Source organism: Nematolebias whitei, chromosome 2, assembly GCF_014905685.2.
Source record: "Nematolebias whitei isolate Nwh7 chromosome 2, NemWhi1, whole genome shotgun sequence".
Classification (NCBI taxonomy): domain Eukaryota; kingdom Metazoa; phylum Chordata; class Actinopteri; order Cyprinodontiformes; family Rivulidae; genus Nematolebias; species Nematolebias whitei.
In genome coordinates, this window is record NC_056499.1 from 34,120,002 (window position 1) to 34,144,979 (window position 24,978).

A 24,978-nucleotide genomic window follows, 5' to 3' on the forward strand; every position below is an offset into this window, starting at 1 on the left:
AATTAGGGGTGTACCGAACTGTTTTGGTATGGCATGTTCGGTTTGGTCCACGTGCGTACCGTTTCGTTTTTTTTTTTTTCATTAATTAAATTTTATTAACGAGAGATTATGTGCTGCGGAACTAAAGTTCCTAAGCGTGTTTCAGCACGGCGCTATTAGCTTGCAGCACGCGCAGCATTAGCATTAGCTTTTCGTTGCGGTCTCCTGTTGGGGAACATTATGGCTTTCTTGTTAAAAGACAAGTGCAAATCCAAAGCTGTGTGTCGATGTTGTTTCACGGACATTGGATCTGCAGCAGCAACACGTCTAACTTGTTAACTCACTTGAAATGACATCATCCGAACGTGAATGTCTCTTCAAGGAAGAAAAGCAGCTTGGTGCAAAGACCGATAACAGCAGCATTTAAACAACCTTTATCAGGTAATTCAGATCGGTCCAGAGCAATAACACAAGCTGTAGGAGTTTTTAAAGCTCTGGACCTACATCCGAATGTTGTTGATGCGCTGGCTTTAAAGTTATTGAGCCCCGCTACGACATCACATCAACACTTCAGCCAAAAAGTTGTAGCAGCACTTTATGAAAAAGTGCTGCTACAACTTTGTGTTTTATTTCCAGTCTGGGACAGAAATAGCAGCTGAGTCTTCTTCCTCTTCAGGGAAATCAGAAATCACCTCCAGCTAAGAAGTCTGTGATGAGTGAACTCTGAACTTTTCCAGAGACCTGTCGCACCTGTGGGAGCAGGTCCAAGAAGAGGTCATGAGTAATGAGGCCACACTGCAAAATTAGCAAAGCTCTACCTCTTTATTCCTGCCACCTGTTGTTAGTGAGCGGTTTTCTCCTCCGCTGGAGATATTCACTGCAACTAGATCTGACCTTTTGGCAGAAAATGTGGACAAGTTGGTCTTTTTGGCCAAAAACTTACAACTTGATTAGTTATATTGTAAACAGTCTGTTGCTGCTTATTGTTCTGGTTCTGACTGTTATTGTATTTATTAAGATTTTTATTATTGTTAGTATAGTTTATTTATTGTAAAGAGTGCTGTTTATTTAAAATATCATTCAAAATGGGTCGCTTTTATTTATTTTTGTACAAACATATTGTTTACTTGGCATATTTCAAAATAAACATTTTGTAAGTCTTTATATATATATATATATATATATATATATATATATATATATATATATTGATATATATATATATATATATATAATAATAAATACAGCTTGCATTTCTAATTGCTGATTATATATATCGTAATTGCTTGGTGGTGGCAAAAGGAAGTAACACAAAAACAGAAGTCCTTTAAAACTGGATGAGGCAGAGTGTTATTTAAAGGCAAAACACAGTCAGGCCGGAAAGCATTTAAACTCATCAGAGCTTAGATTTCTGCTGCATGAATATAAAATACACCACCGTAAGGTCTTTAAAAGAAGCCCTTCTTTTGTAGGCTGGAAAAACCCAATAAACAAACCAAAACATTGACTTGCCTTCTTTACTTTCCTGAGCCAAACGACTCATTGTGATAGACCAGTCGCAGCAGAAGTTTTGTGAGTTTTGGAGCTGTTCACCATGACTCGTTCTACTTGAAGTGTAATGTAGTCACACTACACTTTGAGCTGCATAAACATTACAGGATTTTTACAAGTCTTCTTACGTTCACAAACTACACTTTTTATACAGTTTATACATCTAAATGTAGGCATTTTGTCATCTTAAATCATCACAATGGATGTAGGAATTTGGGCTGTAGCTGCATTGATAGACTTCAAAATTTCTTCTGTTTTTTTTTTTTTTGTAGTTTGTTGTTAAAATCAGCAACGTATGTTTTTATAATCAGGCCAGCAAGTGTGGATGAGTGTCTGTCTGATTTCACGCTTGTGGGAGAGCATCAAGGCATTTGCAAGTAAAATTTTAAAAAGCTTAAAGGAAAAAAATATCTGGTATTACTAGTCAGGATGGATTCAACTTAAGATCGAAGCATCTCTTTAAGTTTCTCTCTCCATTATCTACAATAAGACATTTACTACTACCACTCTTTACTACATACTGCAGCTAAGAACCACAGTTAGCTTCCTCAGGAATGCACCACCACTGTAGATCACTTGAAAGACAATGTGGCCAGTCTAAAGGACCCAGGGTAACTTAAGCAACTGAAGACCCTTCTAAAAACTTGTTGATGTTAATGTTCACAATGATTCAGGCAAACTGAACAACAACAGTGAGCACAGCTGAAGAAGAAAAGATCTGCTCTTCGCTGCCCAGAACAAAGGACCAATGAGATGAATGTTTGAGGAAAGACAAATAAGATCCGTATCTTGTCTGTTAAACTTGGTGGTGCAAGCTGGGTTTGACTTATGGTTGCTTCTGTGCCATAATAAGTTGCCACATTGAACAGAAAAATCTACAAGCAGAAAAAAACTAAGATTTGTTTTTATGGTGGGCAACCAGCAAAACAAGAACCTGGAAAGACTTAAGGTAATTGTACTAGCAATATCCTGATTTATGCTCAATAATCCAGGTAGAAAAATCCAAAGGTGAAGTCAGGTCTTCTGAGGGTTTCTTTTTGTTGAAATATTTCATTTTTCATCCAGAAGACTTCTTCAGTCCGAGGAGCTGCAACAAACTCGGCATGAATCAGGATGTTTTGTGTCATGATATCTGCTCTCTGCCACCTGCCACACCCACTTCTCCACCACAGTCACACTCATGCTCATCACCTGTTGCCCACTCTATACTAGAGCTCTGTCCATACCAAGTCTCTGCCAGATTATTGAACACTTTTTGTCAGATAGATGTCCAGCATTCCTTCAAATCCCATGCCTAATTTTCTTGTCATGACCTCACACCTGTTTCCTGGATTCTCCGCCCTGTCTGCCCCATGTCTGGTTAGTTCTGCTCATCTGTTTTCGGTAACTACAACTTCTTTCTGCCCATCGGTTTTCGGATAAAGGATTCCCCTCTGGATTAATTCTCTGACTTTGGCTTACCCGTGTATGACCCGTGCTCTACTACTTGGACCACGATTAAAGTTTGCCTCTCTGTCGGATCTACTTTCAGCAATAAAGGCCTCTCTCTCCAGCTCCTTGCCCACCACTTATAGTGACGTCATTACCACCACTGCCACCGCTCCTCCATGCTTGTGGAGTTGGTTCTGCATTTTGCCAAACTCTCCTCAACTATCTGAGAAGACTAGTTCCTGTGAGAGGATTCAGACTCCCACCAGCAGCCTTAACATAATAAATATTGTTAAAATGTCTTTTGTGTCCGACTGAACTTGCAAATTCAAAATTTAGATCTTGTCAGTTTTGAACCACTTTGGCCATGACTGCCTCAAACGAGTAGGCAGGGGAGAGGGCGGGCTATAAAAACCAGTTGAGCACCATCAAACTGGTTGGCCCACTTGTGAAAGTGCTATTTATAAGACTAAGTTTGATGCAGATCTTTGGACTGATGATGTCTTTTGATTGTTTCAACAAAATGAAACTGTCCAGAGGACCTGACTTAACTTTGTTGGATCTACCACCTATACATTTTAAAAAATGAGTAGCCAAACAATGCTGTTATGACCAAGTTATGACTTTAGTCAAACCTACTTTAAATGAGCAGCAGCATCTCAGATGTGTCCGAAGGGATGGGCTTAAACACCAACCACACAGGGCCATGGAGTGTGGAACAGTAATCTTCTAAACTTCATGACCTGTGAGGCTCAGACACTTGTTGATTATTGTCACACTGACTGAATATCAAGACCCTGAAAAGTAGGACTGATGGACAAACCCTGTAGTTACCAACCTGACTGTTTTAAGATAATACTGATTCAGTGTCTTGGTGGGCCATTTTACTGCCTTTTCTGAAATTGTCAGGCAGTCCTTGATACATTACTTCAACATAATTTCTCTGTAGGTCAATAAAAGTGGAAGGTAAAAGGCAGAGATGAATAAATAAAAAGGGGAAAACACCACAGCTTCTAAACTCAAGGACTGCTGACATGTGGGACATTCCTTTTCCAGTCTCCTCTTGACACTGGGCTGTCAGTTTCTATTTTAGACTTATTGTCTTGACACTGACATGTAACCTGCATTCATACCTGATTGTTAAGGGTCAGACAGGAGTTAAAAACATTTATACATTTCAGATATAGTGATTGTTTTGTACAATACATTAAAACTACCATTTGGATTTTGTTTACATTTTCTTTTAATTTGCACTTTTCTCCTGGTATTGTACAATGACAGTAAATTTATTTCACTACTCAAAAACTTTTTTTTTTTTTTTGTTAAACTTCAAATTTCTTCAAATTGTAAGTGAGATGAAGAGGGGAAAAAGTGTTTGTCTGCCAAGAAGTGAAGGTCACATGGAGCCGTGCAGCGTCATTGTTAGATTTTACTACAACACAAGATTCAGGGTGGGGTTCAGCTCTACATGCAGCGCTTCACAGCATTTTCAAATACAGTTTATAAGTTGTAATATTCCTAAAATGAGGATTTATGACTATAATTACTGACCTGTATTGTCGCCTAAAGCTCTACACTTCACTGTATTTTATTTTATTTTATTTGTGTGTAAGTAAATGAAATAAAATGTGAAAATCCACCGACAATATTAATGCTTGCACAGGAGTATTAAAATCTTTTTTTCTTTTAGATACAAAGGTAAAGATAATTTCAGTATTTGTATCACCTCAAGATGCTCGAAGCTGGTACATACTACCCGTACTCATCTATAGTTGTCTACAGTTGGCTGACAAGTACCCACTTGTACTTTTACCATACATTAATCATTACTATGCTTAATATATGTCTTATTATGTTATTATTAGTAGCATTCATGGAAACATTATGAACTGTGAGCCCCTGTAAATCATGAACAGAAGTAAAATGCTTGTGTGACTGATCGGGAGTCCAGGTCAAAGTGTTTCAGACAACACAATCAAGTGGGGCCTCTTTTTGTCATGAAGTCCACTCATGACCAAAAAGAGGCCCCCACTTGATTGTGAAAAACATTCATACAGAGTGGAAGAGTTTGACTGTGTGTCAAAAGCAATTTGTGAAAGAAATTGTATTAAATGTGAGTAAAAAAAAAAGATGTTTAAGAAGTAATTAAAAATGTTTTGAAAACTGACGCCTTGCTTTTGTCACGAGATAGAACCATGACTCATCCAGACTGTCACGTGTTTAATCACCTCTGAGATGCTGTTATTCTTTAATAATACATTTGATCTTATATCGATGCTTATTTTCTTTCTTCTTGGGGTGATGCTTCATACCTTTGATGGCCTTTGACGTTGTGATGCTTATGTTCAGGCACGCAGCCCAGGTTCCTCCCAGCAGCATTTCCGCCCTCCTTCCTTCCAAGCTGCTGGACAGGATGGCGTGTGTAGTGTGTATTGTGTGTGTGTGCATGTGTGTGTGAGTGTGTGTATTTTTTCATCGTCATTTGCTCCAGTCAACATTCTCCCCGGCTTTGTTCGTAGACATACATATGTTCAGAGTGAGCTTTGTGTTAAGGTTCGTTCAGTTTGTGTCTCAGCTGAAATAAATACATCTTTACTGTAAAAACTTTAGCTGTTCTTGTTTAGATGATGTAATATTTCACATAAAACAATCATTTCTACAATTTCTACTGCTGTTATGCCTGGTAAGGCTTGGTGGATGTTTGTCTGATGGTCCCCTACTTTGGTCATAACTGAACCTATTGTTAGATCTTAAGTGCTTCACGGAAGGCAGCTGGACCTTTTCTCTTGAAGTGTTTCACTCATTGAAGAGTCTTTTTGTATAAGAATGACTTTTTCCAGTCTAACACAGATGGCCTCTTTCACTCCTCTCCACAATAATTTGCCTTCTTTCCTCGATCACTGGATGTTACCGTCTTTAAAAGACGTTTTTGTCCTTAAGCTGTGGGTGTATTGCTAAGTCTTTGTTGTGAACAGTGTGAACCATCCTTTGAAACAAACTTATTTGTCTCTGTTGTATACAGTGAAGTTCTGTGTGAATTATGCTTCACTGAACTGTACATAAATCACCACTCAACTTGTGTTTGAGGGCTTCTTTCTTTGGGTGACTGACTCCACAGGAGCTTAAAGCCTGAGCCCATGAAGGCTGAAAAGCTTTTTGAATCACATGTGGACTGCCTTCAGAAAGCAAGACAAGCCAGTTTCACTTCATTTAAGGACCTAAAATTATTCTGAACGGAGTTACTGAATTAACACAGATTTATCTTGGATTAAATGGTAAATGGGCTGTACTTAGATAGCACCTTTCTATCTTATCAAGATACTCAATGCACTTAACACTACGATGTGTTCCCTCATTTACCCATTCATACATCACTCTACTAGATCTCTACAAAGCTAATTGAACAAATCATTCTAAAGAGACTAATCAGAGCTTTATCACATTCATACACTAATGGGACACACATCGGAGGCAATGAGGGATTCAGTGTCTTGCCCAGGGACATGTCGGCATTTGATTACTAGCGGATTCGAACCCCCAACTCTTGCATTGGAGGACGCCTGCTCTAACCACTCAGCGACAGCCGCCCCATATTAGTTTGCAGCCAGATCACAAACTTTCATAACTTATGAACTTAGTCAGTCACCTTGCCACTGACCGAGCTCAACAACCAAATCTCGTTGTGCATGGCCTCACATCATGAATATGCTACTACTACACTAACGTCCCTGTGATCTGAAATCTGGAAGATTTTTTTAATGAATTAAAGGGGTCTTAATTAACTGTGTAGGGGTCAAAAAAAGTTCAATCTGGTCCTCTGGACATTCAAAAAAACAAAAAAACAAAACAAAGCAAAAAAAATGTAAAAACGTTTCGTCTCTCATCCGAGAGACTTCCTCAGTCTGAGGTGCTGTTTTCAGCTCAGTCTCTTAAATAGCACCTTCTCAGAGTGGATCAACCAGTTTTGCTGCTGACAACCAAAACCAGCTGATCACATGCTCAAGAAGGACCATCAGCCTAACAATGGATCATCAGCACACTGATGGCTGTTTACTATTCACAGGGGGTTGAGTGATACTAGCAATAACATCATTGTAAGAGGGGGACAGTTGAACAGACAGTTGTGTAAGGGTCCTTACAGACAAGTAGGTCCAATAACATCATGACCTGACTATGACTGCTGGATGAATATGCTCTGCCACGCTCCAAAATCGGTTCAATAGATTTTTTTAAAGACCACAGTTGGTTCTTGTGAACTAAATTCTCCAGATCTCAATCCATCTGTTCATCTGTGAAGTTCTTGACAAACGTGTCTGATTCAAGAAGACTCCAGGTCTTCAAAGTATTTGCTTTGAATGTTTTTGGTGCCATACACCACATAGACCTTTAGTTTTAATTTATTTTCTGTCATTGTTCTTATAAAACCAAAGCTAAATAGCTTTGTTTTATTATTTATTTTATGTATTCCAGATTAACATACTGAAGAAAAAAATGCAGTTTAGCTAAATTTAGGTTTTTGTTTTTTGAATAAAATTTAACAATTCCATTAATTGCTGCAGGAAAATAAAAAAAATGTAACATTCAGCTCCACATGGTATTCTGTTATTGAAGCACCATCTGCTCCATATCCTCCGTGTTTGTTGATTCTTAAACTGCTGCCTCACTGGACTAAAAACACACCTTCTCCCATAGACATCTGTTTTTTGGAAAACGTTCAGCTGGCATTGAGTTTTGTGTGAAATGACTTTGCAGTAGTCACAAGGCTGTGATATACACACACACATTTTGGAAGATTTGACAAAACCCGTCTGTCTCGCCCACAGCCTCTCACGTAGAGTTTCTAAACCTGATAGCAACCTTTAGAAAAAAGGAGACTCACCCATTTTAAACTGGAAACAGTATGGTGCCATTCTGACTGGCACCTGTGAGACCTTAGTAATTGCATGGCTGCAGCAATAATGACTGATTGGATTGTTGCATAAACTTGTAAGCACCTCTTGTTTTTGCAAAAAGTCATATTTGTCTAAAGTTGATTTTTGAACTTGCAAATAGTGTTGCAGAAGTATTTTTTTAATTGAGGAGAAACACCTAACGTCAAATTATGTTGGATGAATATCAACAGTATGGTTTTATGGTGGCAAATAAATAAAATATGAACATCAGCATGTTTCATCTCTTTGTGCAGATTACAACCTCCCTGAAGTAAGGAGTTCTGCCCAGAGTCATGGTTTCAGTTCCAGGTCCATGATCAGCTCACCCACCCGGGTCATGGCTGTAAGTACACAAATACTAGTACTAATACAAGACCGGCAGACAGAAGTGTAAGTCTGCAATACTTGGTATTTAAAGGGGTTTAGATCATTGGCTCTTGTTTATTTAATATTTCTGCTTTCAAATGACTTGATGTTGCTTAATGCCGTATGTTTTTTATATTTGGACTATCTGTGTCGTTGATTATCGTAAAAGTTTAAAATATTGGATTAGTTTATCATTAACTTTGGAAAAATCTTCCACTATTACATTTTTAAGGCTCATTTGAAACCATATCTAAAGGAATATCAAACCAGCGACCACTATTTATCTCCGTGTATCTGCATAATCTCTGTTTGTCTATGCATTTGTATTTTTATTATATTTATATAATTTTGTTAGTTCATGTGTTTAGTTTCTGTCCTAAGGTATCTTAACGTGCAAAAATGTCCCTTTCAAGTTACAAGCAAAAATGAACCATTATTTGTGAGTGCATTCACACCAGCCGTGTTTAGTCCGCTTTAATCGAACTCTAACTCGTTTTCCTAGAAAGTCCAGTTCGTTTAGGGAGGTGTGAACGCGCCACCAAACTCTGTCACGGAACAAAAAGGCGAACTCTGGCCCGAGCTAAAACCTAGGTTTCGGTCCGGTAGAAGAGAACTCCAGCACGGTTCGAGTACAGTGTGAATGTAAACAGACCGAGCCCCGCTCCACGAGCAAGAAGTGGAGTACAGCGCACGGCAAACAAACACGCATTTCTCTGACCTCATATGGAGCCGTCAGCTGCCTTGTGTGAAAAACAATATTCTCCATGGTCTTCTGTCTCATCTTCTGCTCATGCGGAGTCCATTTTTGAAAATTGACAAAATATAACTCCTAAAACTGCTAAAACTCGATGCCACTGCGTTTTTATTTTTATTTACAGAAGAAGAAGAAGACGTGTCTTCAGAGGTTTTTGTGTCGTTTCTTTCAGTAGTTCTTGGTGCAGCGCCCCCACAGGCGAGCGGGGGAATAGGTTGGTTCAACAGGTTGACTCGACTGCACAGTGCAGTGTGAATGCAAACGCACCAGCTCAAATGTAAACAAAAGCTCATGAATATTGGTCCCGAACTGAACCAAGTCTACCGGACTATCTGGTGTGAAAACAACCTTATTCAAGGTACCATGTTTTACCCTTCTATGGTACAACTGAAGTTCAAGTTCAAATATCTTTACTGTCATTCGCATCACATGTGGTACTTGAGGTGGAACGAAAATGTGTACTCAAGGTCCCAGTTACACCCAACAATAGCAAAAAAGTATAAAAAGAAATAGTATACAAGTGTCTAAGATATACACTAAGATATACACTAAGATATACGCTAAGCAAACGTTAAAATATTTAAGATATACTCTAAACACTAATAATGTAAAACAATATAGTATATTAAACAGCAGCCCGAACATGAGTCTGTGGTGAGTAGATGGATATAAATCCAGCAGCATGAGATAATCAGCAGCACAGATAAGTCACATATCACCAGTTAAAGAGCCATTACATTTACATTTTCCCCTTACAGGGATTATTCTGGTTAGAGATTCATGAGTCTAGGTAGAAGCTGTTTCTCAGTCTAGTGGCTGTACACGTAATGCTACGCAAACTTCTGCCTGAGGGGAGTGGAGCAAAAAGTGCTGGGTGAGTGGGGTCCTTCATGATGCAGGTGGCCCTCTCCCTGCATCTGGAGGTGTAGATGTCTGTGATGGTGGGGAGGCTGACTCCAACAGACGTCTGTGCAGCTGTGCAGCCTCCATGCCACACGTTGATGCTGGAGCACAGGGTGCTCTCCACTGCACACTTGTAGAAGTCAGAGTCAGAGATTCTTTATTGTCATTCGCACATCATGTGGTACATGTGGTGGAGCGAAATTATGTACACAGGGTCCCAGAAGGAAGAAGGAGAAGGAGGTGAGGACTGAGCTTCCCAGTCCAGCTCGCCTCCGCCGCCTGTGGAAGTAACAATAGGGACCTTTTTAGGTACATTTCAGTGTCTCAATTTCTAATTGTGTAGAATACTTTGATATGCAGGAAGGTTCAAGGCCATTCAAAGACTGCACTGTGCCCAGATCCTGTGGCTATAGAAGCAAGCCCAAATCACCACCCCTCCACCACCGTGCTTACAGTTGACATGAAGTGTTTTGGTTGATATATTAATAATACTGTTTATATTGTAATCTCCATTAGAGAAATGCATTCTCTGCCTTTTTCCCATCACATATGTGAGCACACATGGAGCAGTGGGCTGCCCTCTCAGGTGCCTGGGGAGCAGCTGGAGGATTACAGGCTTTGCTCAAGGGCCCACAGTGAGAAAAATAAGAATTTGAACTGGCAACCTTTACGCCACCACTCTCACTGTCATGCTGTTTGCTATTTGCAAGTGCAGCTTTCCAAACCCAAGCTGCGTGGGTGTGTTTTAGAAAATAATAGATTTTTTATCCAACCTTACACAAGACAAACTTTTTCTAATTGGACCATCATGAGCTTCAACCTACTAACTGAGGCTCATAGAGTCTGAGATGAAGATCTAGTTTGGAGCATTTCACAGTTTGACCTTTGGGTAAACTTGCTGAGATGTCCATTCCTGAGAACACTAGCAACTATTTTATTTATTTATTATTTTACTTATGCATAATTTTTGTCATTGTGGAAATTAGTTTAGTTGGGATTAGTTGGGAGTTAAGGGCCAACCAGTACAGTGATATTAATATTGAAAAACCACCAATCAAATGTTACTAAAAGCATTAAAAAAAATGACAACAATAATAAATAAACTACAGCATTTAACAGATTTCCTGTTTTAACAGTGTCAAGCTTAAACGCACTTCTACAAAGAGCAGGCATTGTTCAGAAGTTTCCTGATGTTTCCTGCCTTGACCAATAGGTTATTTTTTAGAAGAACGATGGAAGCCCTCCCACTCCACCATGAGGAACAATGCAAAGACAGAATCAAAATATAAACAGGACGCTGAGCTGAAGCTTTTCACAGGCCGGTTTAACAATACACGCACCGCAGTGAGCTTCCTGTAGAGTAGTAACCAACGTTTAATGAGAAAGACAGAAACAATGGCATGTGGACAGTTTTACTCACCTCACTTTCAGTACAGATGAATAAAATGATTGTTTTAACTAGTTGGTTAGACAAAAGTGAAGGTACTTGTTTGCAAATCCTGTTTTCATTTTGTGTCACCTCAGGTGCCGGCAGCACCTTCTCAAACCTTTGGGTTCTCCTCTCGCTCTGCGATGGAAAACAGCTCCAAGATGAGACAGAGAGAAACCAGCACTGTCCAAAGCAGTTTCCACACCTCCCACATGCTCAGCAGAAGCAACCGCTCAAAATCCCTGTGCCAGGAAGACCAAAAGACGTTACCTCTCGCAGGAGGGGTTCATCTAGAGAACTCTGTCCCAATAACTGTGCCCCCACCCAGCACCCTCAGGCGCAGCCTCAGTGGCATTCTGGCCCAGGAAAGAGGTCAATGGCAGGATGAGCTCCCGTATCAGTACACCTACAAAGGCCCGTCTCACCGCACCATCAGCCGGATCACCAACAGGCAGCAGTACTACCAGCAGCCCATCTCTTGTTTTGGTCAGGACGGTTGGCTGGGGAATGGCAGGGGGGTCTCCACTGCAGGCGACAGCTGGGGAGGACAGTGGCAACAGCATGCATCCAGAGCCAATCACACCATTAACATTTCCCAGAATGCTTCACTGCATCGGGCCGCCTCGCTCCACTCCTTGAGGAGTGTGGGCAAAGGAGCCGACATCACAGATGCAGCATCGATACACAGCAACGATCCACTGGCACAGTGAGACATCTTATCTTAAAAAGCAGCTATTTCATTTTTTCTTATCTTTTTATTTTATTTTATTAAAAACAGATGTTAGAATATTTTAAGTTTCTTCTTGTCAGTTATATTTTCTTTAATACGGTGAAAAAGATTTGTTTCTGCATTTCAAGCCTGCAACCCATTCCAATCAATTTAGAGCATCTAAAATTTGAACACGGTTCAGGATTCAGTCAAGATATAAGATTGAGTTTGACAGTTTTGAAATGGTCAACAAATATGTAAAAAAAAAAATCATTGAATCCAGAGGAATTTCAGTGCAGAGACAACATACAGGTCTAAGAGAAAGAAACATCCAACAGCAACAAGTCTAAACCCCAGGTTCTGTAATGGTATGGGCTTGGATCAGTGGTTCTGGCAAAGCTCATGCACACTTCGGTGATGGCAGCACTAATGCAGAAAAGATATGACAGCATCGTGGTAAATTACTGTTCTGCCTTCAAGACAGCATTTTCTAAGGACGTCCATGTATTTTTCAACAAGACAATGTAAAAACACATTCTGCTCTCATTAAATAGAAAATACTAAAAAAGACAGGAAGGTTCTGGACTGACTTCAGATCTGAGCTGGTACCACTGCACTTCTTAAAGTGAGTTTGCAGAAAGTATTCAGGAAAGTCTTCATCACCTGACATACAGTGGTTCTTCACTTGTGTCAGAAAATCCAACAAAGGTCAGTCAGGTCATCTGGACTTTTATTTTGAGATGTTTCGTCCTTTATTAGTCCGAGGAGCCACAATAAACTGAGTCCCACAAGCAACACACTCCCACAGTGGACCAACCAGTTTGCTGGTGGTAAGATGGTTTCTGGGGCCCGCCCTCTCCCTGGGTTTTATGGCTGCCTCAGTGGAGTCAACGAAGGAGAGGGCGGGCCCCAGAAACCATCTTACCACCAGCAAACTGGTTGGTCCACTGTGGGAGTGTGCTGCTTCTGGGACTGAGTTTGTTGTGGTTCTCTGACTGATGAAGTCCTTTGGATGAAATTTGAAACGTCTGAACAACAACAACAATAAAAATGTCCAGATGACCTGACTGAACTTTGTTGGATTGCAGAGTAATAATAAAAAAAATATTCTACCAACTTTTAAAAAATGTGTAAAGCCTGAAAAGTAAGAATGGATCAATATTAAATATTAACTGAAACTGACAGCAGTTCTGGGTTGGTTTCCCATTTGTAGATTTTATAAAAAGAGTTACCAACGTTTTTTTTAATTTTTCTATTTCAGGGCTGTTTTAATTTGAAATATAAAATGAAATGACATTGTTATAAAATAAATGATTTTTAAAAATAATGTTAACTGCGTGTGTATTTCTGTAGGATGCAGAGTCTTGATATGGCTACAGCTGTCAAATATCTCTCTGAGACCGAGTCTGGCTTGCAAGTTTTGGGAGCCGCCTATATACAGCACCAATGTTACCATAGCAACGACGCCAAAAACCAGGTATGTGTCATTAAATGAATGCTTTTGGTTTTATTTGCTGCTATTTTATCTCCACAGTAAACTTTTTTTAGTTCCAGTGTTTCTACAAAGTTGTCCTTTATTCTTTATAATTTTCCTCGACTGTAATCCTTAAGATCTTTTCTGTCATTTTATTTGAGTAGGAAGTATAGAAAGTATAATTCTTGTAAATATAGAAAATATAAATATTAATATTACTTGTTCTGATGGCCATAGAGTTAACATAGGTCATAACACGTCTGAGGAAGGGCTTTCACCAAGCAAGAGGCAGCATGAAGACCAAGGAGTCTCCACACAGCTCAGAGACTAAGCTGTGGAGAAGTGCAGATCGTGGATGGGTTAACAACAAAACAAACCCATAACATCACACAGAGCATCCATCCATTATCTTTACCGGCTTATTCCATTTTGGGTCACGGGGGTGCCGGTGCCCATGTCCAGCAATCACTGTGCGAGGGGCGGGGTACACCCTGGATGGGTCACAAGTCCATCACAGGGACACAGAGACAAACAACCATTCACTCTCTCTCTCACACCTAGAGACAATTTAGAGTTACCAATCAGTCTAACATGCATGTTTTTGGTCTGTGGGAGGAAACTGGAGTACCCAGAGGAAACCGACGCATGCACGGAGAGAACATGCAAACTACACCCAGAAAGGCCCCCGGACTGGGATTTGAACCAGGGACCTGCTCACAGAGGCAGCAGCTCTACTAGTTATGCCACCGTGCTGCCCACACAGAGCATCAATAAATCTAATTTTAGGAAATGGAAAGATGCCACCACACCAAACCTGCTAGGAGAGAGTCACTTACCAAAAACTCCCAAAAAACAGGCAAAGAAGACTTTAATCAGAAAAGCAAACAAGTGACCAAATATAATCCTGATAGAGCCCCACGGCCATTCTGTGGAGATGGGAATATATTTCTTTAGGACCTCTATGCACAGAGCTGAGCTTCAAGGAAGAGAGGCTCGTAAAACAAACATTACCTAAAGAAAAAACCTGTTTGAGAATTCTCCATGTGGAATAAGATGCTCTCTTTGCATGAGGCAAAAGTTTTAGTATCGAGGATATCCTCATTTTTGGAGTAAACCTACCACCTCATGCTAAGAACATCATCACTACAGTAAAGTATGGTAGTGGTAGCGTCATGCTGTGTGATTATTTTAATCAGTAGGAACTTGGGAAACTGAATTGAGGGAAAATGCATGGAGCAAAATACAGAGGACTTCTTGTGGTCTTTAAAATCAGGTGTTTATTACCTACAAACTGATTTATGCGTTTCTAGTTGCATGCAGTGTGCAATTCTTTGGGTCTCTACTGATTCTACATTCTTCTATACGTGATCGATGAAACAAGTAAAATAAAGAAATAAAGCGAAAGAAAATAGTGATGCTGATCTTCTCTCTGCCTCAAAGGTTCGGGTTCTCGGTGGTGTTCCAGCTCTGGTTTGCCTCTTCTCCAGTGACAACGTAGAAGTGCAGCGTTACGCTACTGCTGCCACGAGGAATCTCATATATGAGAACACTGACAACAAAGCAGCGCTCATCCAAGCAGGTGGACTGACACCTCTTGTAAACATACTGAACCAACCGGATGAAGAGCTTCAGAAGACCATCACAGGTGAGGACAGAACCTAACCTAGAACATCTCCACATGAGCTGATAACCACTGGTGTGTGATGAAATGCTTTGGTATGTTTGAATCCCACACATTTCATATTTTTTAAAAAGCTGTTTTGTTGGGTTGCAGGCGTTTTGTGGAATCTGTCCTCTAGAGACAACCTGAAGGAGAGACTCTCCGTTGAAGCTTTACAGCTGCTCACTGAGAAAATACTGGTTCCACTGTGCAAAAGCATCCCACTAAATTCTTCTGAGAAGGAGATCTTTTACAACACCACCGGCTGCCTCAGGTGAGGGAGACATGACCCAGGCCAGAGTCTGGCTCTGTCACATTTCTTCGTTAGCATTACGCTCAAAGGCTTACATGATTCTCATTGTTTAGTTGTCAGTCTAATTATTTAGGACAATTTCTTCTGAATGAAATACAACACATATAATATTTATCATGTTTTTGTTTTTTTTCCCCCAACTTTTATTTAAACAGATAAGTCACATTGAGCCTCGGAGACTCATTAACAAGTGAGACCTGTTTGGACAGACAATAAAAGTGGTGAAAAATGACACATAGGGTTTAGAGACAAAAAACATTCCTAACACGCTTTTAACCTCTGAAGGTCAACCGTGTGATCATGAAAAAAAAAATCTGGCACACGAGAGAGAGTTTGAATTTGCTAAGGAGATACCAAAGAAAGTGTTTGAATATAGAGCTTAACCACACTTTTTTTCTACTATAAAACCAGAACTGAATGCAGTAAAATAAGCAGATAGGTCACAAATTTTCTAACTTACTGATAAAAACATTCCACATTGTCTTTTAGTTTATATAACTTGGAGCGTCAGATATCACATTTACATCACTAACATGTCTTAACTGAATCAAATCTGCATACTTTTGCAAACAAATCTTCTATAAGATCAAATAAAGAATCTAAGTTGGTTCAGTTGTATGTGTGTGTGTATTTATGAAGTACGAGCATTGGTAAGAGTCTTAAATAGTCTTGGATCAAACAATACTGTATACTGAAGAGTCAACTCACAACTCAAGTGTCCCACTGACTGCAATTTTGGTGATCAAAATTATCCAAATTATAGGAACTTAAAATATATTAAATCAGAGATTTTTATTTGATATATTTTTTGTTACCCACAAACTGTTCTTTTGATTTGATTGATGAAAAGCATTGTACAATATTGTGACCACCAGTAATGAAAACACAAATTACTAAACAAAGAGCATGTATCTGTGAAGTGACAATATAGCCTGTTTAATTTATTACATCAATTTATAACATTGTTTATTTTCCAAAACACTTCCATATTCAACCATTACAGGTTTACAAATCCACCATGTTCCTTGTGCTCCATGTGCAGAAGGTGAAATTTGACCCACACGTTTTATTTAGCACAATACTCAATTAATACCTCTGACTTTCTGCTTGTACCTCTTTACATACTACACACTTGCAGGTACACACATGGGTGATGCTTTGTTATACAATACCCTATAGAATCTGGTCTAGAGCACATAAATAAAATATTTTTTCCTACATAATTTATATAATTGGTTATAATCAAATTGCACAGGTTATAGAAAGAGACAACATAACATCTGCTCCAAATTATTTTTTTTTCCCTGCAGTATGAGGATTTTGAGGTATAACCGTTTCTCTCTGTGTGTTTGCATGTCTAGGAACTTGAGCTCAGTAAACGAGAGAACAAGAAGGAAGATGAGAGCTATGCATGGTCTGGTGGACTCTTTGGTGTGCTACATACAGCAGGAAGAAAGAGGAGATGATAAGGTAACCCTGGCCTGCACTAACAAGCTGTAAATAATGCAGCTATTGAAATAATGGGTCATATTTCACCATCCCTTTGACATTGTGGCTGCAACACACAGTAGTGGCAGGCCCTTCAAAATGTCAGTGGCTACAAGCACAAACCAGAAACATTAGCAACAAACACCAATCAGACATAAACCCATCAACCCATCAATAACTGTCCATGGGGGGCATATTGGTAAACTGGTGACAGTGTTAGAGAAGGGTTATTGATGAATGTGAGAAACAAAGTCTGGCTTGTGTTTGAGTTAATCACAACAGCAACTGTTTATCTCAATCTGCAAAAAAATGTGTTTTTGGTTCTGATAAAAACACGGGCCTGGATCCACTAAACATGCATTGCGCCTGGTTTGTGCTCCATCTTTTTGTCTCATCTTAACCATAACTGTGGAAATTGTCCCCTATATTAATTTTGACATGCTCTCTGGTTGGCAGCACACCTTAAGGTGCTCATCTTCTTTTGTGAGATTTAAGCGTTACGTGCAAATTCCTAATTTACAGACATAAAATCCACACAAGCCCTTAGTGAATTTAGGACACTATTGCAGTTTGTTATATTCTGACTTGTGCTTACTGCTGAAAGTGCTTGAAAGTCCCTGAACTGAACCAGGAAGTAGTGGGAGACGGTGTCCTGGTCCAATTAATCATGTTTTGTTTTATGCTATGTAGATAGGTGTATCTGTGTGAGTTAGTAACTTGTGGAAAACATGGTGCCAGGACAGATTACCTGAAGAAGGCAGGCATGTGATGCTTTAGATAATGTTTTGCTGGGAAACTTTGGGTCCTGCCATTCACATGGAAATTACTTTGAAATGTCCACAATAACAAAAAAAGTGGATATTTTTAAATATAAAATTTCTTCCTATATTTTTGAAAGTCTACAACTGAGTTGTCCCTCCTGAGCAAAGGTCACCAGATCCTGCTCAGATATGTTGGCTGGTCTTTGTTTTTTACAGTTTTTCCTGTTAGCAAAATGCTTGGATCAGTTTACTTTTCCATGTCAGACACTAAACTCTCCTATTCACACAATCTTGTTTTGGTTTCTTTAGAGCAAGAAATATGCCCTGACATTAATTGGCCTTTTTCAGGCCTCTCCAAGCTGCTCTAACGGATGTTACGTGTTCCAAAGGACAGCTGCCAGACATTCTTCTTGTGTGAAAAGTTGTGAAACCCTGCTCAGGTCTAGTTTCTGTTTGAATGGGGTTTATTTAGCTTCAGCTGTTACTTCTTTTATTTTCAAGGGGCAGTTCACATGTAAGAATCAATCATGGATGATAGAGTTTAATACTGTTAAATTTACCTGTGCTGTTAAATTATACTTCTGTATAGATTACCATAATTTCTGGACTATAGAGCACGTCCAAATGTAAGCCACGCACACTAAATAAAATACATTTTGTACACGTATAAGCATGGTAACTACATTGTGTATAAGCCTTGGGTGTTCACGTTGTAATATGAGATATTTACAGAAAGATTTTTTTAACTTAATTAAATACCGGTAACTTAAAGAAATACGTACAGTAATTTTTTTTCCTGAAAAACATGGCTGGTAAATTTTTTTTAAAATTAAAAATACAGTAGCTTGACCAGGAAAAGTCACTGATCACTATGTTCATCTTCCTCCTGTGCACTAAAACCACTAAAGTCGTCTTCTTCAGTGTCAGAATCGAACAGCCTTAGAAAAACTATATCACACATGTCCTCAGTTTCTCTTCTAGTCAAAAAAATACGGTAACCTACCAGGAAGTCATTGGCGTCCTCCTGCTGCAACCTTGTGCTCTGCGCAAAAGTTGCTTTGCACATGCAGGGGAGTCCCCTCCCTGTTTCACTGGTTCGCCTATGACCTGTTCGTTAATTTCATTGGTCAGATTTTTAAAAATCTTTATTTATACAGGTAGTCTCATTGAGTCACGAGGACCTAACCCCCAAGAGAGACGTGTATTGGGCAGCTATGTGAGCACCAGGGTGTGATGAAGCGAAATGTTTTTGGCGGCAGGAAACTCGTTATCCTGTCAAATAAAAATAAAAATCCATAAATTTGCCGCAGCACTGTATAAGCCGCGGGGTTCAAAGCCTGCGAAAAAAGTAGCGGCTTATAGACTGGAAATGACGGTATTATTATCTGTATATTAACTTATGTCTGATAAATGCACATAATTTAGGATATTTTGAAGGCTTTAATGTAGTGAAGCAGAAATGCAACACACATTTTTAATTATTGCATTACAGGAAAAAAGTGTTTTAAATATAAATAGATAATACCTTAAACAAATTTTGGGAAGTTACAGAATCAATATTTTCTATCTAAAGACTTTTTCTTGTTAGAACTGCGCTTACCAGCATGTTAGCCCTATCAGGTCCCAGCAGGGGATGAAGGCGGCTGCAACGTTTCGGCTGAAGACCTGATGGTATTTTTGTCATGTGCACAAAGGATATGTGCTGTAAGATTTCCACATTTGTCATCTGTGTGGATCACAGGCTGTCATCACCAACATGTTCAGTTTATTCATATAACGCCAAGTCACAACAAAAGGAATATACAAAAAACTAACACGCTCAGATCATATCTAATGTCATGCAGTCCAGTTCAGTCCAAAACTAATCTAGGATCAAACACAGTGAGTTGAGCCCATTTATAACTTAACAAAATCTGATTCAGCATATTATAAAATGCCAGTTTTTATGAAGTTGTCTAAGAAGACCAACCGATTGCATCAAAGAAACTGGAGCTTGATCTTGCATCCTGAGGAAGTACTGGGTGGTGTATAGCAGCAACAAACCTTCAGCAGAACCAGAACCAGGATGGGAAGCCATCTTCCTCAACTGGCTGGGGTTTGAGAGGACAGGAACACCAGGCGTCATTTCTAGGATTAGAAAAACTGAAAACACAGATAATGGCAGCGCTGATTACAAACACAAAGATAATAAAGACAGCAGCCTGACATATGTTTTCCAGGAGTCCTAGTCTGCAGCAGCATAACTAAAAGGATAATCCAAGCTGTTGATCATGCATCAGGATATAATCCAAGCTAGCTCAACTTTTATCAAGTTGTCTAAAATTGAAAGTTTTAACTGACTTCTCTATCTGCCGGTTTTCCCACGATGTTACTGATGCTTCTACTGCACCAATTTTGTAAAGGTAAAAATAAAAAAACGCTGCCTTGCTGTTTTGGTTTTGTTTGGTTTGTCCTTTCAGTATCACCATCTTAACACAGCTCTGCAGCATAGCAAAAAGTAGACACATGTTCATATTTGGATACACATTGTTTGTTCTAATGGAGACAAAACGCCTCATAATATCTACACTCATGAACACATTTAGTTGCTACCCCCACCCCTCCCATCATTATCCAATCTGACCTCTGTTGCAACAAAAATCATGTGAGCTCTGTAACTTGTGTCCAGAAGAACTTGTGCTTCAAATAATCCTTGTTCTCAGAGAAAATTACAACAAAAACTCCACAACTGAAAAATCTTGTGATAGTAGGACTGTGATCTTTTAATTGTTCACTCTGACTAACAGTGTTTCCAAATGAATTTGAGAAACAGAGTGAAGGCCATACTAAAATGTTTTTAATATCAGGTTTAGAATGTGAATGAGGAGAACGGCTGGTTCATTTTCACACTACAATGAATCTCCTTGTTGCCATCATTGTAGGAGGAGCTACATTCTTTTTATTTTTCACAGATTGACCCAATTTATGGCTGCTTTGGACAAAATACCACAGAGGAAGAGACATGAGTTTGCTTCTCAACATTTGTATTTAAAAAAGATAAGAAAACAAAACTAAACTCCTCTTCCCTCTACAAAGTGTGAGTGAGCTATAGCTCTTAATAGGCCTACAGCAATAAACAACAAATCAATTAATCGCATGATAAATGAAAATTATCTACCTCATTTTCATTTATCTGCTTTATCGTTTCTTCGTGTCTCTTTCTACTGGACATTAAATGACAAAAGGCTCAACTCCAGTGTTCTTCACTCACCCCTCCCTTTCTCTTTTCACTTTAAAATCCATTTTATCTCCAGTTTTTCTTAAAGAGACACACTGCTCGTTCTCTCACTATCCATCCTTCGGTTCAGTCTTATACTGCCATCTAGTGGTCAAAAAAGATACTACACACAAAATTAACCAACATTTCTTCTTAAATTTGACATTACTAATTATTGTCAAATTTCAAACATTATTGTTTATTGCAATAATTTCTGAGACAATTAATTGCCCAGCAAAATTTGTTATTGTGACAGGCCTAACTCTTCATAACTTAATCAAGCTGTGACCAGCAAACATAAAATAGAGAGAAAATTATTCAACCAGTAGATTTATTTTCAAATATTCACATTTCACTCGTCTGTAGTTTACCTGTGACTGATATTAATAATTTAATCAGGAGATATATAGTGATGGACATAAAAATTTTTAAAAAATCAATCTCAGATTACCAATTTGAGCCACAATCCCACCATATATCAATGTTAAAAGAGCAGGTGGATCTGTCTCATTGCTTCAGTTTGCTCAAGTACTTTGTAGATGAATACATACAATATGACATTCAAACATCCATCCATCCTTCCATCCATCTATCATCATCTTCTGCTTAGTCCGAAGTCGGGTCTCAGGGGCAGCAGCTTGAGCAGGGAGGCCCAGACATCTCTTTCTACAGCCTCCTTTTCCAGCTCTTCTGCGGGGATCCCAAGGTGTTCCCAGGCCAACCAAGAGACTTATGCCCCTTTTCCACTGTCACAGAGCGGATCAGATCAGTTCGGGTTGGTTCAGATCGGTTCGGGTCTGTTGTGTTTCCATGTACATTTCTGGACCAGCTCTGTAGGCGGGGACTAGAATCCAACTCGTCTTACCACCTGGTGGCGGTAGTGCTCCCTTAAGCTACTTACTAGCCACCACTAAACATATTAGAAGAAGAACACCCTGAAGGTTTTGTCACACGACGTTGTGGAAGCGATGTTATGCTCTAATGGAGTACCTCATGAGCTGTAACTTTAGACCTGATTCATAATCCTACCTTACTGCCTTCCCTGCTGCTTTAAACCCATGTGTTTTTCATTTTAGTATAGATTTTTACAATAAAGATGTATTAAAAATATCTTCACTTTTATTATTTGCAGATATGCACAAGGTTCATGTTAAAATTGCAAAACATCACACTGTGCTGTAATCTTTGAAACTGCTTTTACAATAAGATACAGACTTGAAAACAATTAGATTAAATTTTGTCCTTGAATTTTAAAGATTTGTCTTTCATTAAATTAAAACATAAATTTATTACTTATTAATCTAAAAAAGTTAAGTCTGGTCCTCTGGACATTCAAAAAACAAAACGAACAAAAAACATTTAGTTTATTTATTATGAACTGTATTGTTTGTTTTGTGAATGTCCAGAGGACCAGACTTAACTTTTTAGATTTTTCTACCTGGATTATTGAGCAGCATCAGGATATTAATTAATAAATAGTCAGTTGGTCTGTGAACACCATGGGGTCCTAGAAGAGTTGAAGAGGTGGATGTTGATGTCTGTGCCTCCCTGGTGAAGATGCTGCTCCCACAACCCTGAAGCAGAAGAGGATGGATGGATGGATGGATGGACGGGTGGCGAAGGAGGAGACCATCAAACAGCAGGAGTGGTCAGTTCAGGTGAACTCCTGCCTGTTTGCTTCAGATCAGCTGTTCAAATCTCTGCAGGTTCAAATAAAAGGTGCACCAGGACTTTCAGCTGAATCTCTCGGGCCACAGTTGTACGGACGATAAACGATAACTGCTAAAAGATAACTGATGACTGATAATTGATAACTGTCCTTTCTGAATTGTTGACTGTTTTTGTGTCACTTCATCCTAGAACCAAAACATTATAACATAATAACAGTTGAGCAGATTCTAGTAATCTTTTCTTAGGATCCATTAAAGATCAAATGCAATTGGAAATTCTTCTCAATTCCAGTATGAATTTAAACAAACACTATATGAACTTAACATTGTAAAATTTGTTTAGGAAATTTAATGTTCAAGGACACCACTTAAGAAAAAAATTGTTTAATAGGAAAAGTAAGAAGTGAAAAATGTACAAAAATAAAAAATACTGCGTCCAACTAATGATTGTGTATCTGTGTGTCCCTCGTCTCATGAGCTTCATCCAGAAGAAGACACAAGTGTTGTTCCTGCTGTGTCCGCTTCAGTTCTTCATGTTCATTCAGTGATGAAAGAAGACTTTTCTTTACTGGACTCTTTTCTCTTTCTCTTCACTAGAAAGAAGAAACAGGTGGTTAATTCAAGCTACATACTGTTTTTGAATAAATGCATGAAACAAAGAAAGGTGCTGCTAACAGCTATAATAGATATATTAATAATAATAAACTGATCAAATAAGAAAATGAAAAATAAATTGATTTAAAAATAATGAAAATGATAATAATGGATATATGAATCAGAAAGTATTATACAGATGCAGATATTCTTTGTCATTCGCACCACATGTGGTCCATGTGGTGGATCAAAATTATGTTCACAGGGTCCCAGTTACATCCAACAATAAAATATAAAAGAAAAACAGTAATAAGATCTAAGATATGAACTAATAAAAACATCAACTAAAAATATGATAAGCTCTAATAGCATAAAAACATTAAACACAATACGCAGAACAGCAGCACGGACATGAGTCTGTGTGAACAGATGAGCACGAATGAACACAGCAACATGAAACAGATCAGCAGCAACATGAAACTGATCAGCAGCTACATGAAACTGATCAGCAGCTACATGATGTGATTCTTCACAGTGTTATATATTCATGAGGCTGCACAAACTCAAGTTCATGTTGCTGTTTGACGTATTGTTTTGATTGTTTACTGCTATTAGTGCTTAGTGTTTTATTAGTAGATGTTTTTTAGTTGATATTTTTCTTAGTTCATATCTTAGATCTTATTACTGTTTTTATTTTACGTTTTGTTGTCTGTAACTGGGACCCTGTGTACATAATTTCATCCCAATTCAGTATTTATTCAACATTTTAGTTTTTTACTTTAAAAATAAAATAAATCAAGTCCTTATCGGCACAAATAAAGTGATGTGGAACATGTTACATCTGTTCTTACCGAGCACAGAAGCTGCAGCGTTGTGCTGCTCTGTGAGGTGCAGGTGGGCTGTGATGGAGACCTGTCAGGTGTAGACTCCTCTGATGGAGCAGGAGCAGGAGCCAGGAGGCTTGGAGGGTTTAATGTGGAGTTTAGAGATGAACCATCACGCGCTGAAAGACGTTCTGGATAAAATACAGTGAGAAACGGGACCGGAGGACAGTTAGCATTTATGCAAATTAGCTTAGCATCGTAGCACCGACGTTGTACTATTATGGCGTCAGCCTCTTTTGTTAGTTAAAAATATGTTCAGAACCGATGGGATGAGTAATTTAAAATATGTTTAAAGTTAGAAAACACTCACCATCTTCTATAAATGGTTCAAGTAGAGCAGTAGTCGTGTCCAAACCACCCTCCAATCCTCCATCTAGCTCGCTTTGACTTTTTTCGTCGGCCACCAAGCACAACAACACCTGCACTTCTGCATTTGACCACGGCTTTGATATTATTGTTGTTGTATAGCTTCAAAATACTAAAATATACGCTCCTCATGTCATCGCTAATGGCAAGCGGTAGAGAAAAAAAATGGTGGATCGGGTTGTTTGGAAAGACTCCACAGACTCCTCCCCCCGACCAATCAGTGACCGACAATGTTTCTGACGTCACGGCGCGGCTCGCTCGGAACCCTTGAGAAGCCGGGCCAGAATTTAGCGAGACGAGCCGGTTTCTGGAACAGTGGAAATACCTCCAACGCGCTTCAACCCGGAAATATCCGACCCGCGCCGTGACAGTGGAAAAGGGGCATTTGTCTTACAGCTCAGCTCCCTCTTCATCACAACGGACTGGTACAGAGTCTGCAATACTGCAGACACTGCACCAATC

At 39.1% G+C, this 24,978-nt stretch overlaps 1 protein-coding gene across 1 annotated transcript in view; it reads left to right on the forward strand.

Moving 5' to 3' along the window:
• The window catches only part of pkp3b (plakophilin 3b), a 44,085-nt gene that overhangs the window by 6,255 nt on the left and 12,852 nt on the right, over positions 1-24,978 (forward strand). The window contains exons 2-7 of the mRNA XM_037697634.1: positions 8,144-8,232; positions 11,437-12,047; positions 13,404-13,527; positions 14,965-15,169; positions 15,299-15,458; positions 16,859-16,967. Of these exons, the coding sequence (XP_037553562.1) occupies positions 8,144-8,232; positions 11,437-12,047; positions 13,404-13,527; positions 14,965-15,169; positions 15,299-15,458; positions 16,859-16,967 (1,298 nt within the window). The remainder of the gene's footprint in view (positions 1-8,143; positions 8,233-11,436; positions 12,048-13,403; positions 13,528-14,964; positions 15,170-15,298; positions 15,459-16,858; positions 16,968-24,978) is intronic.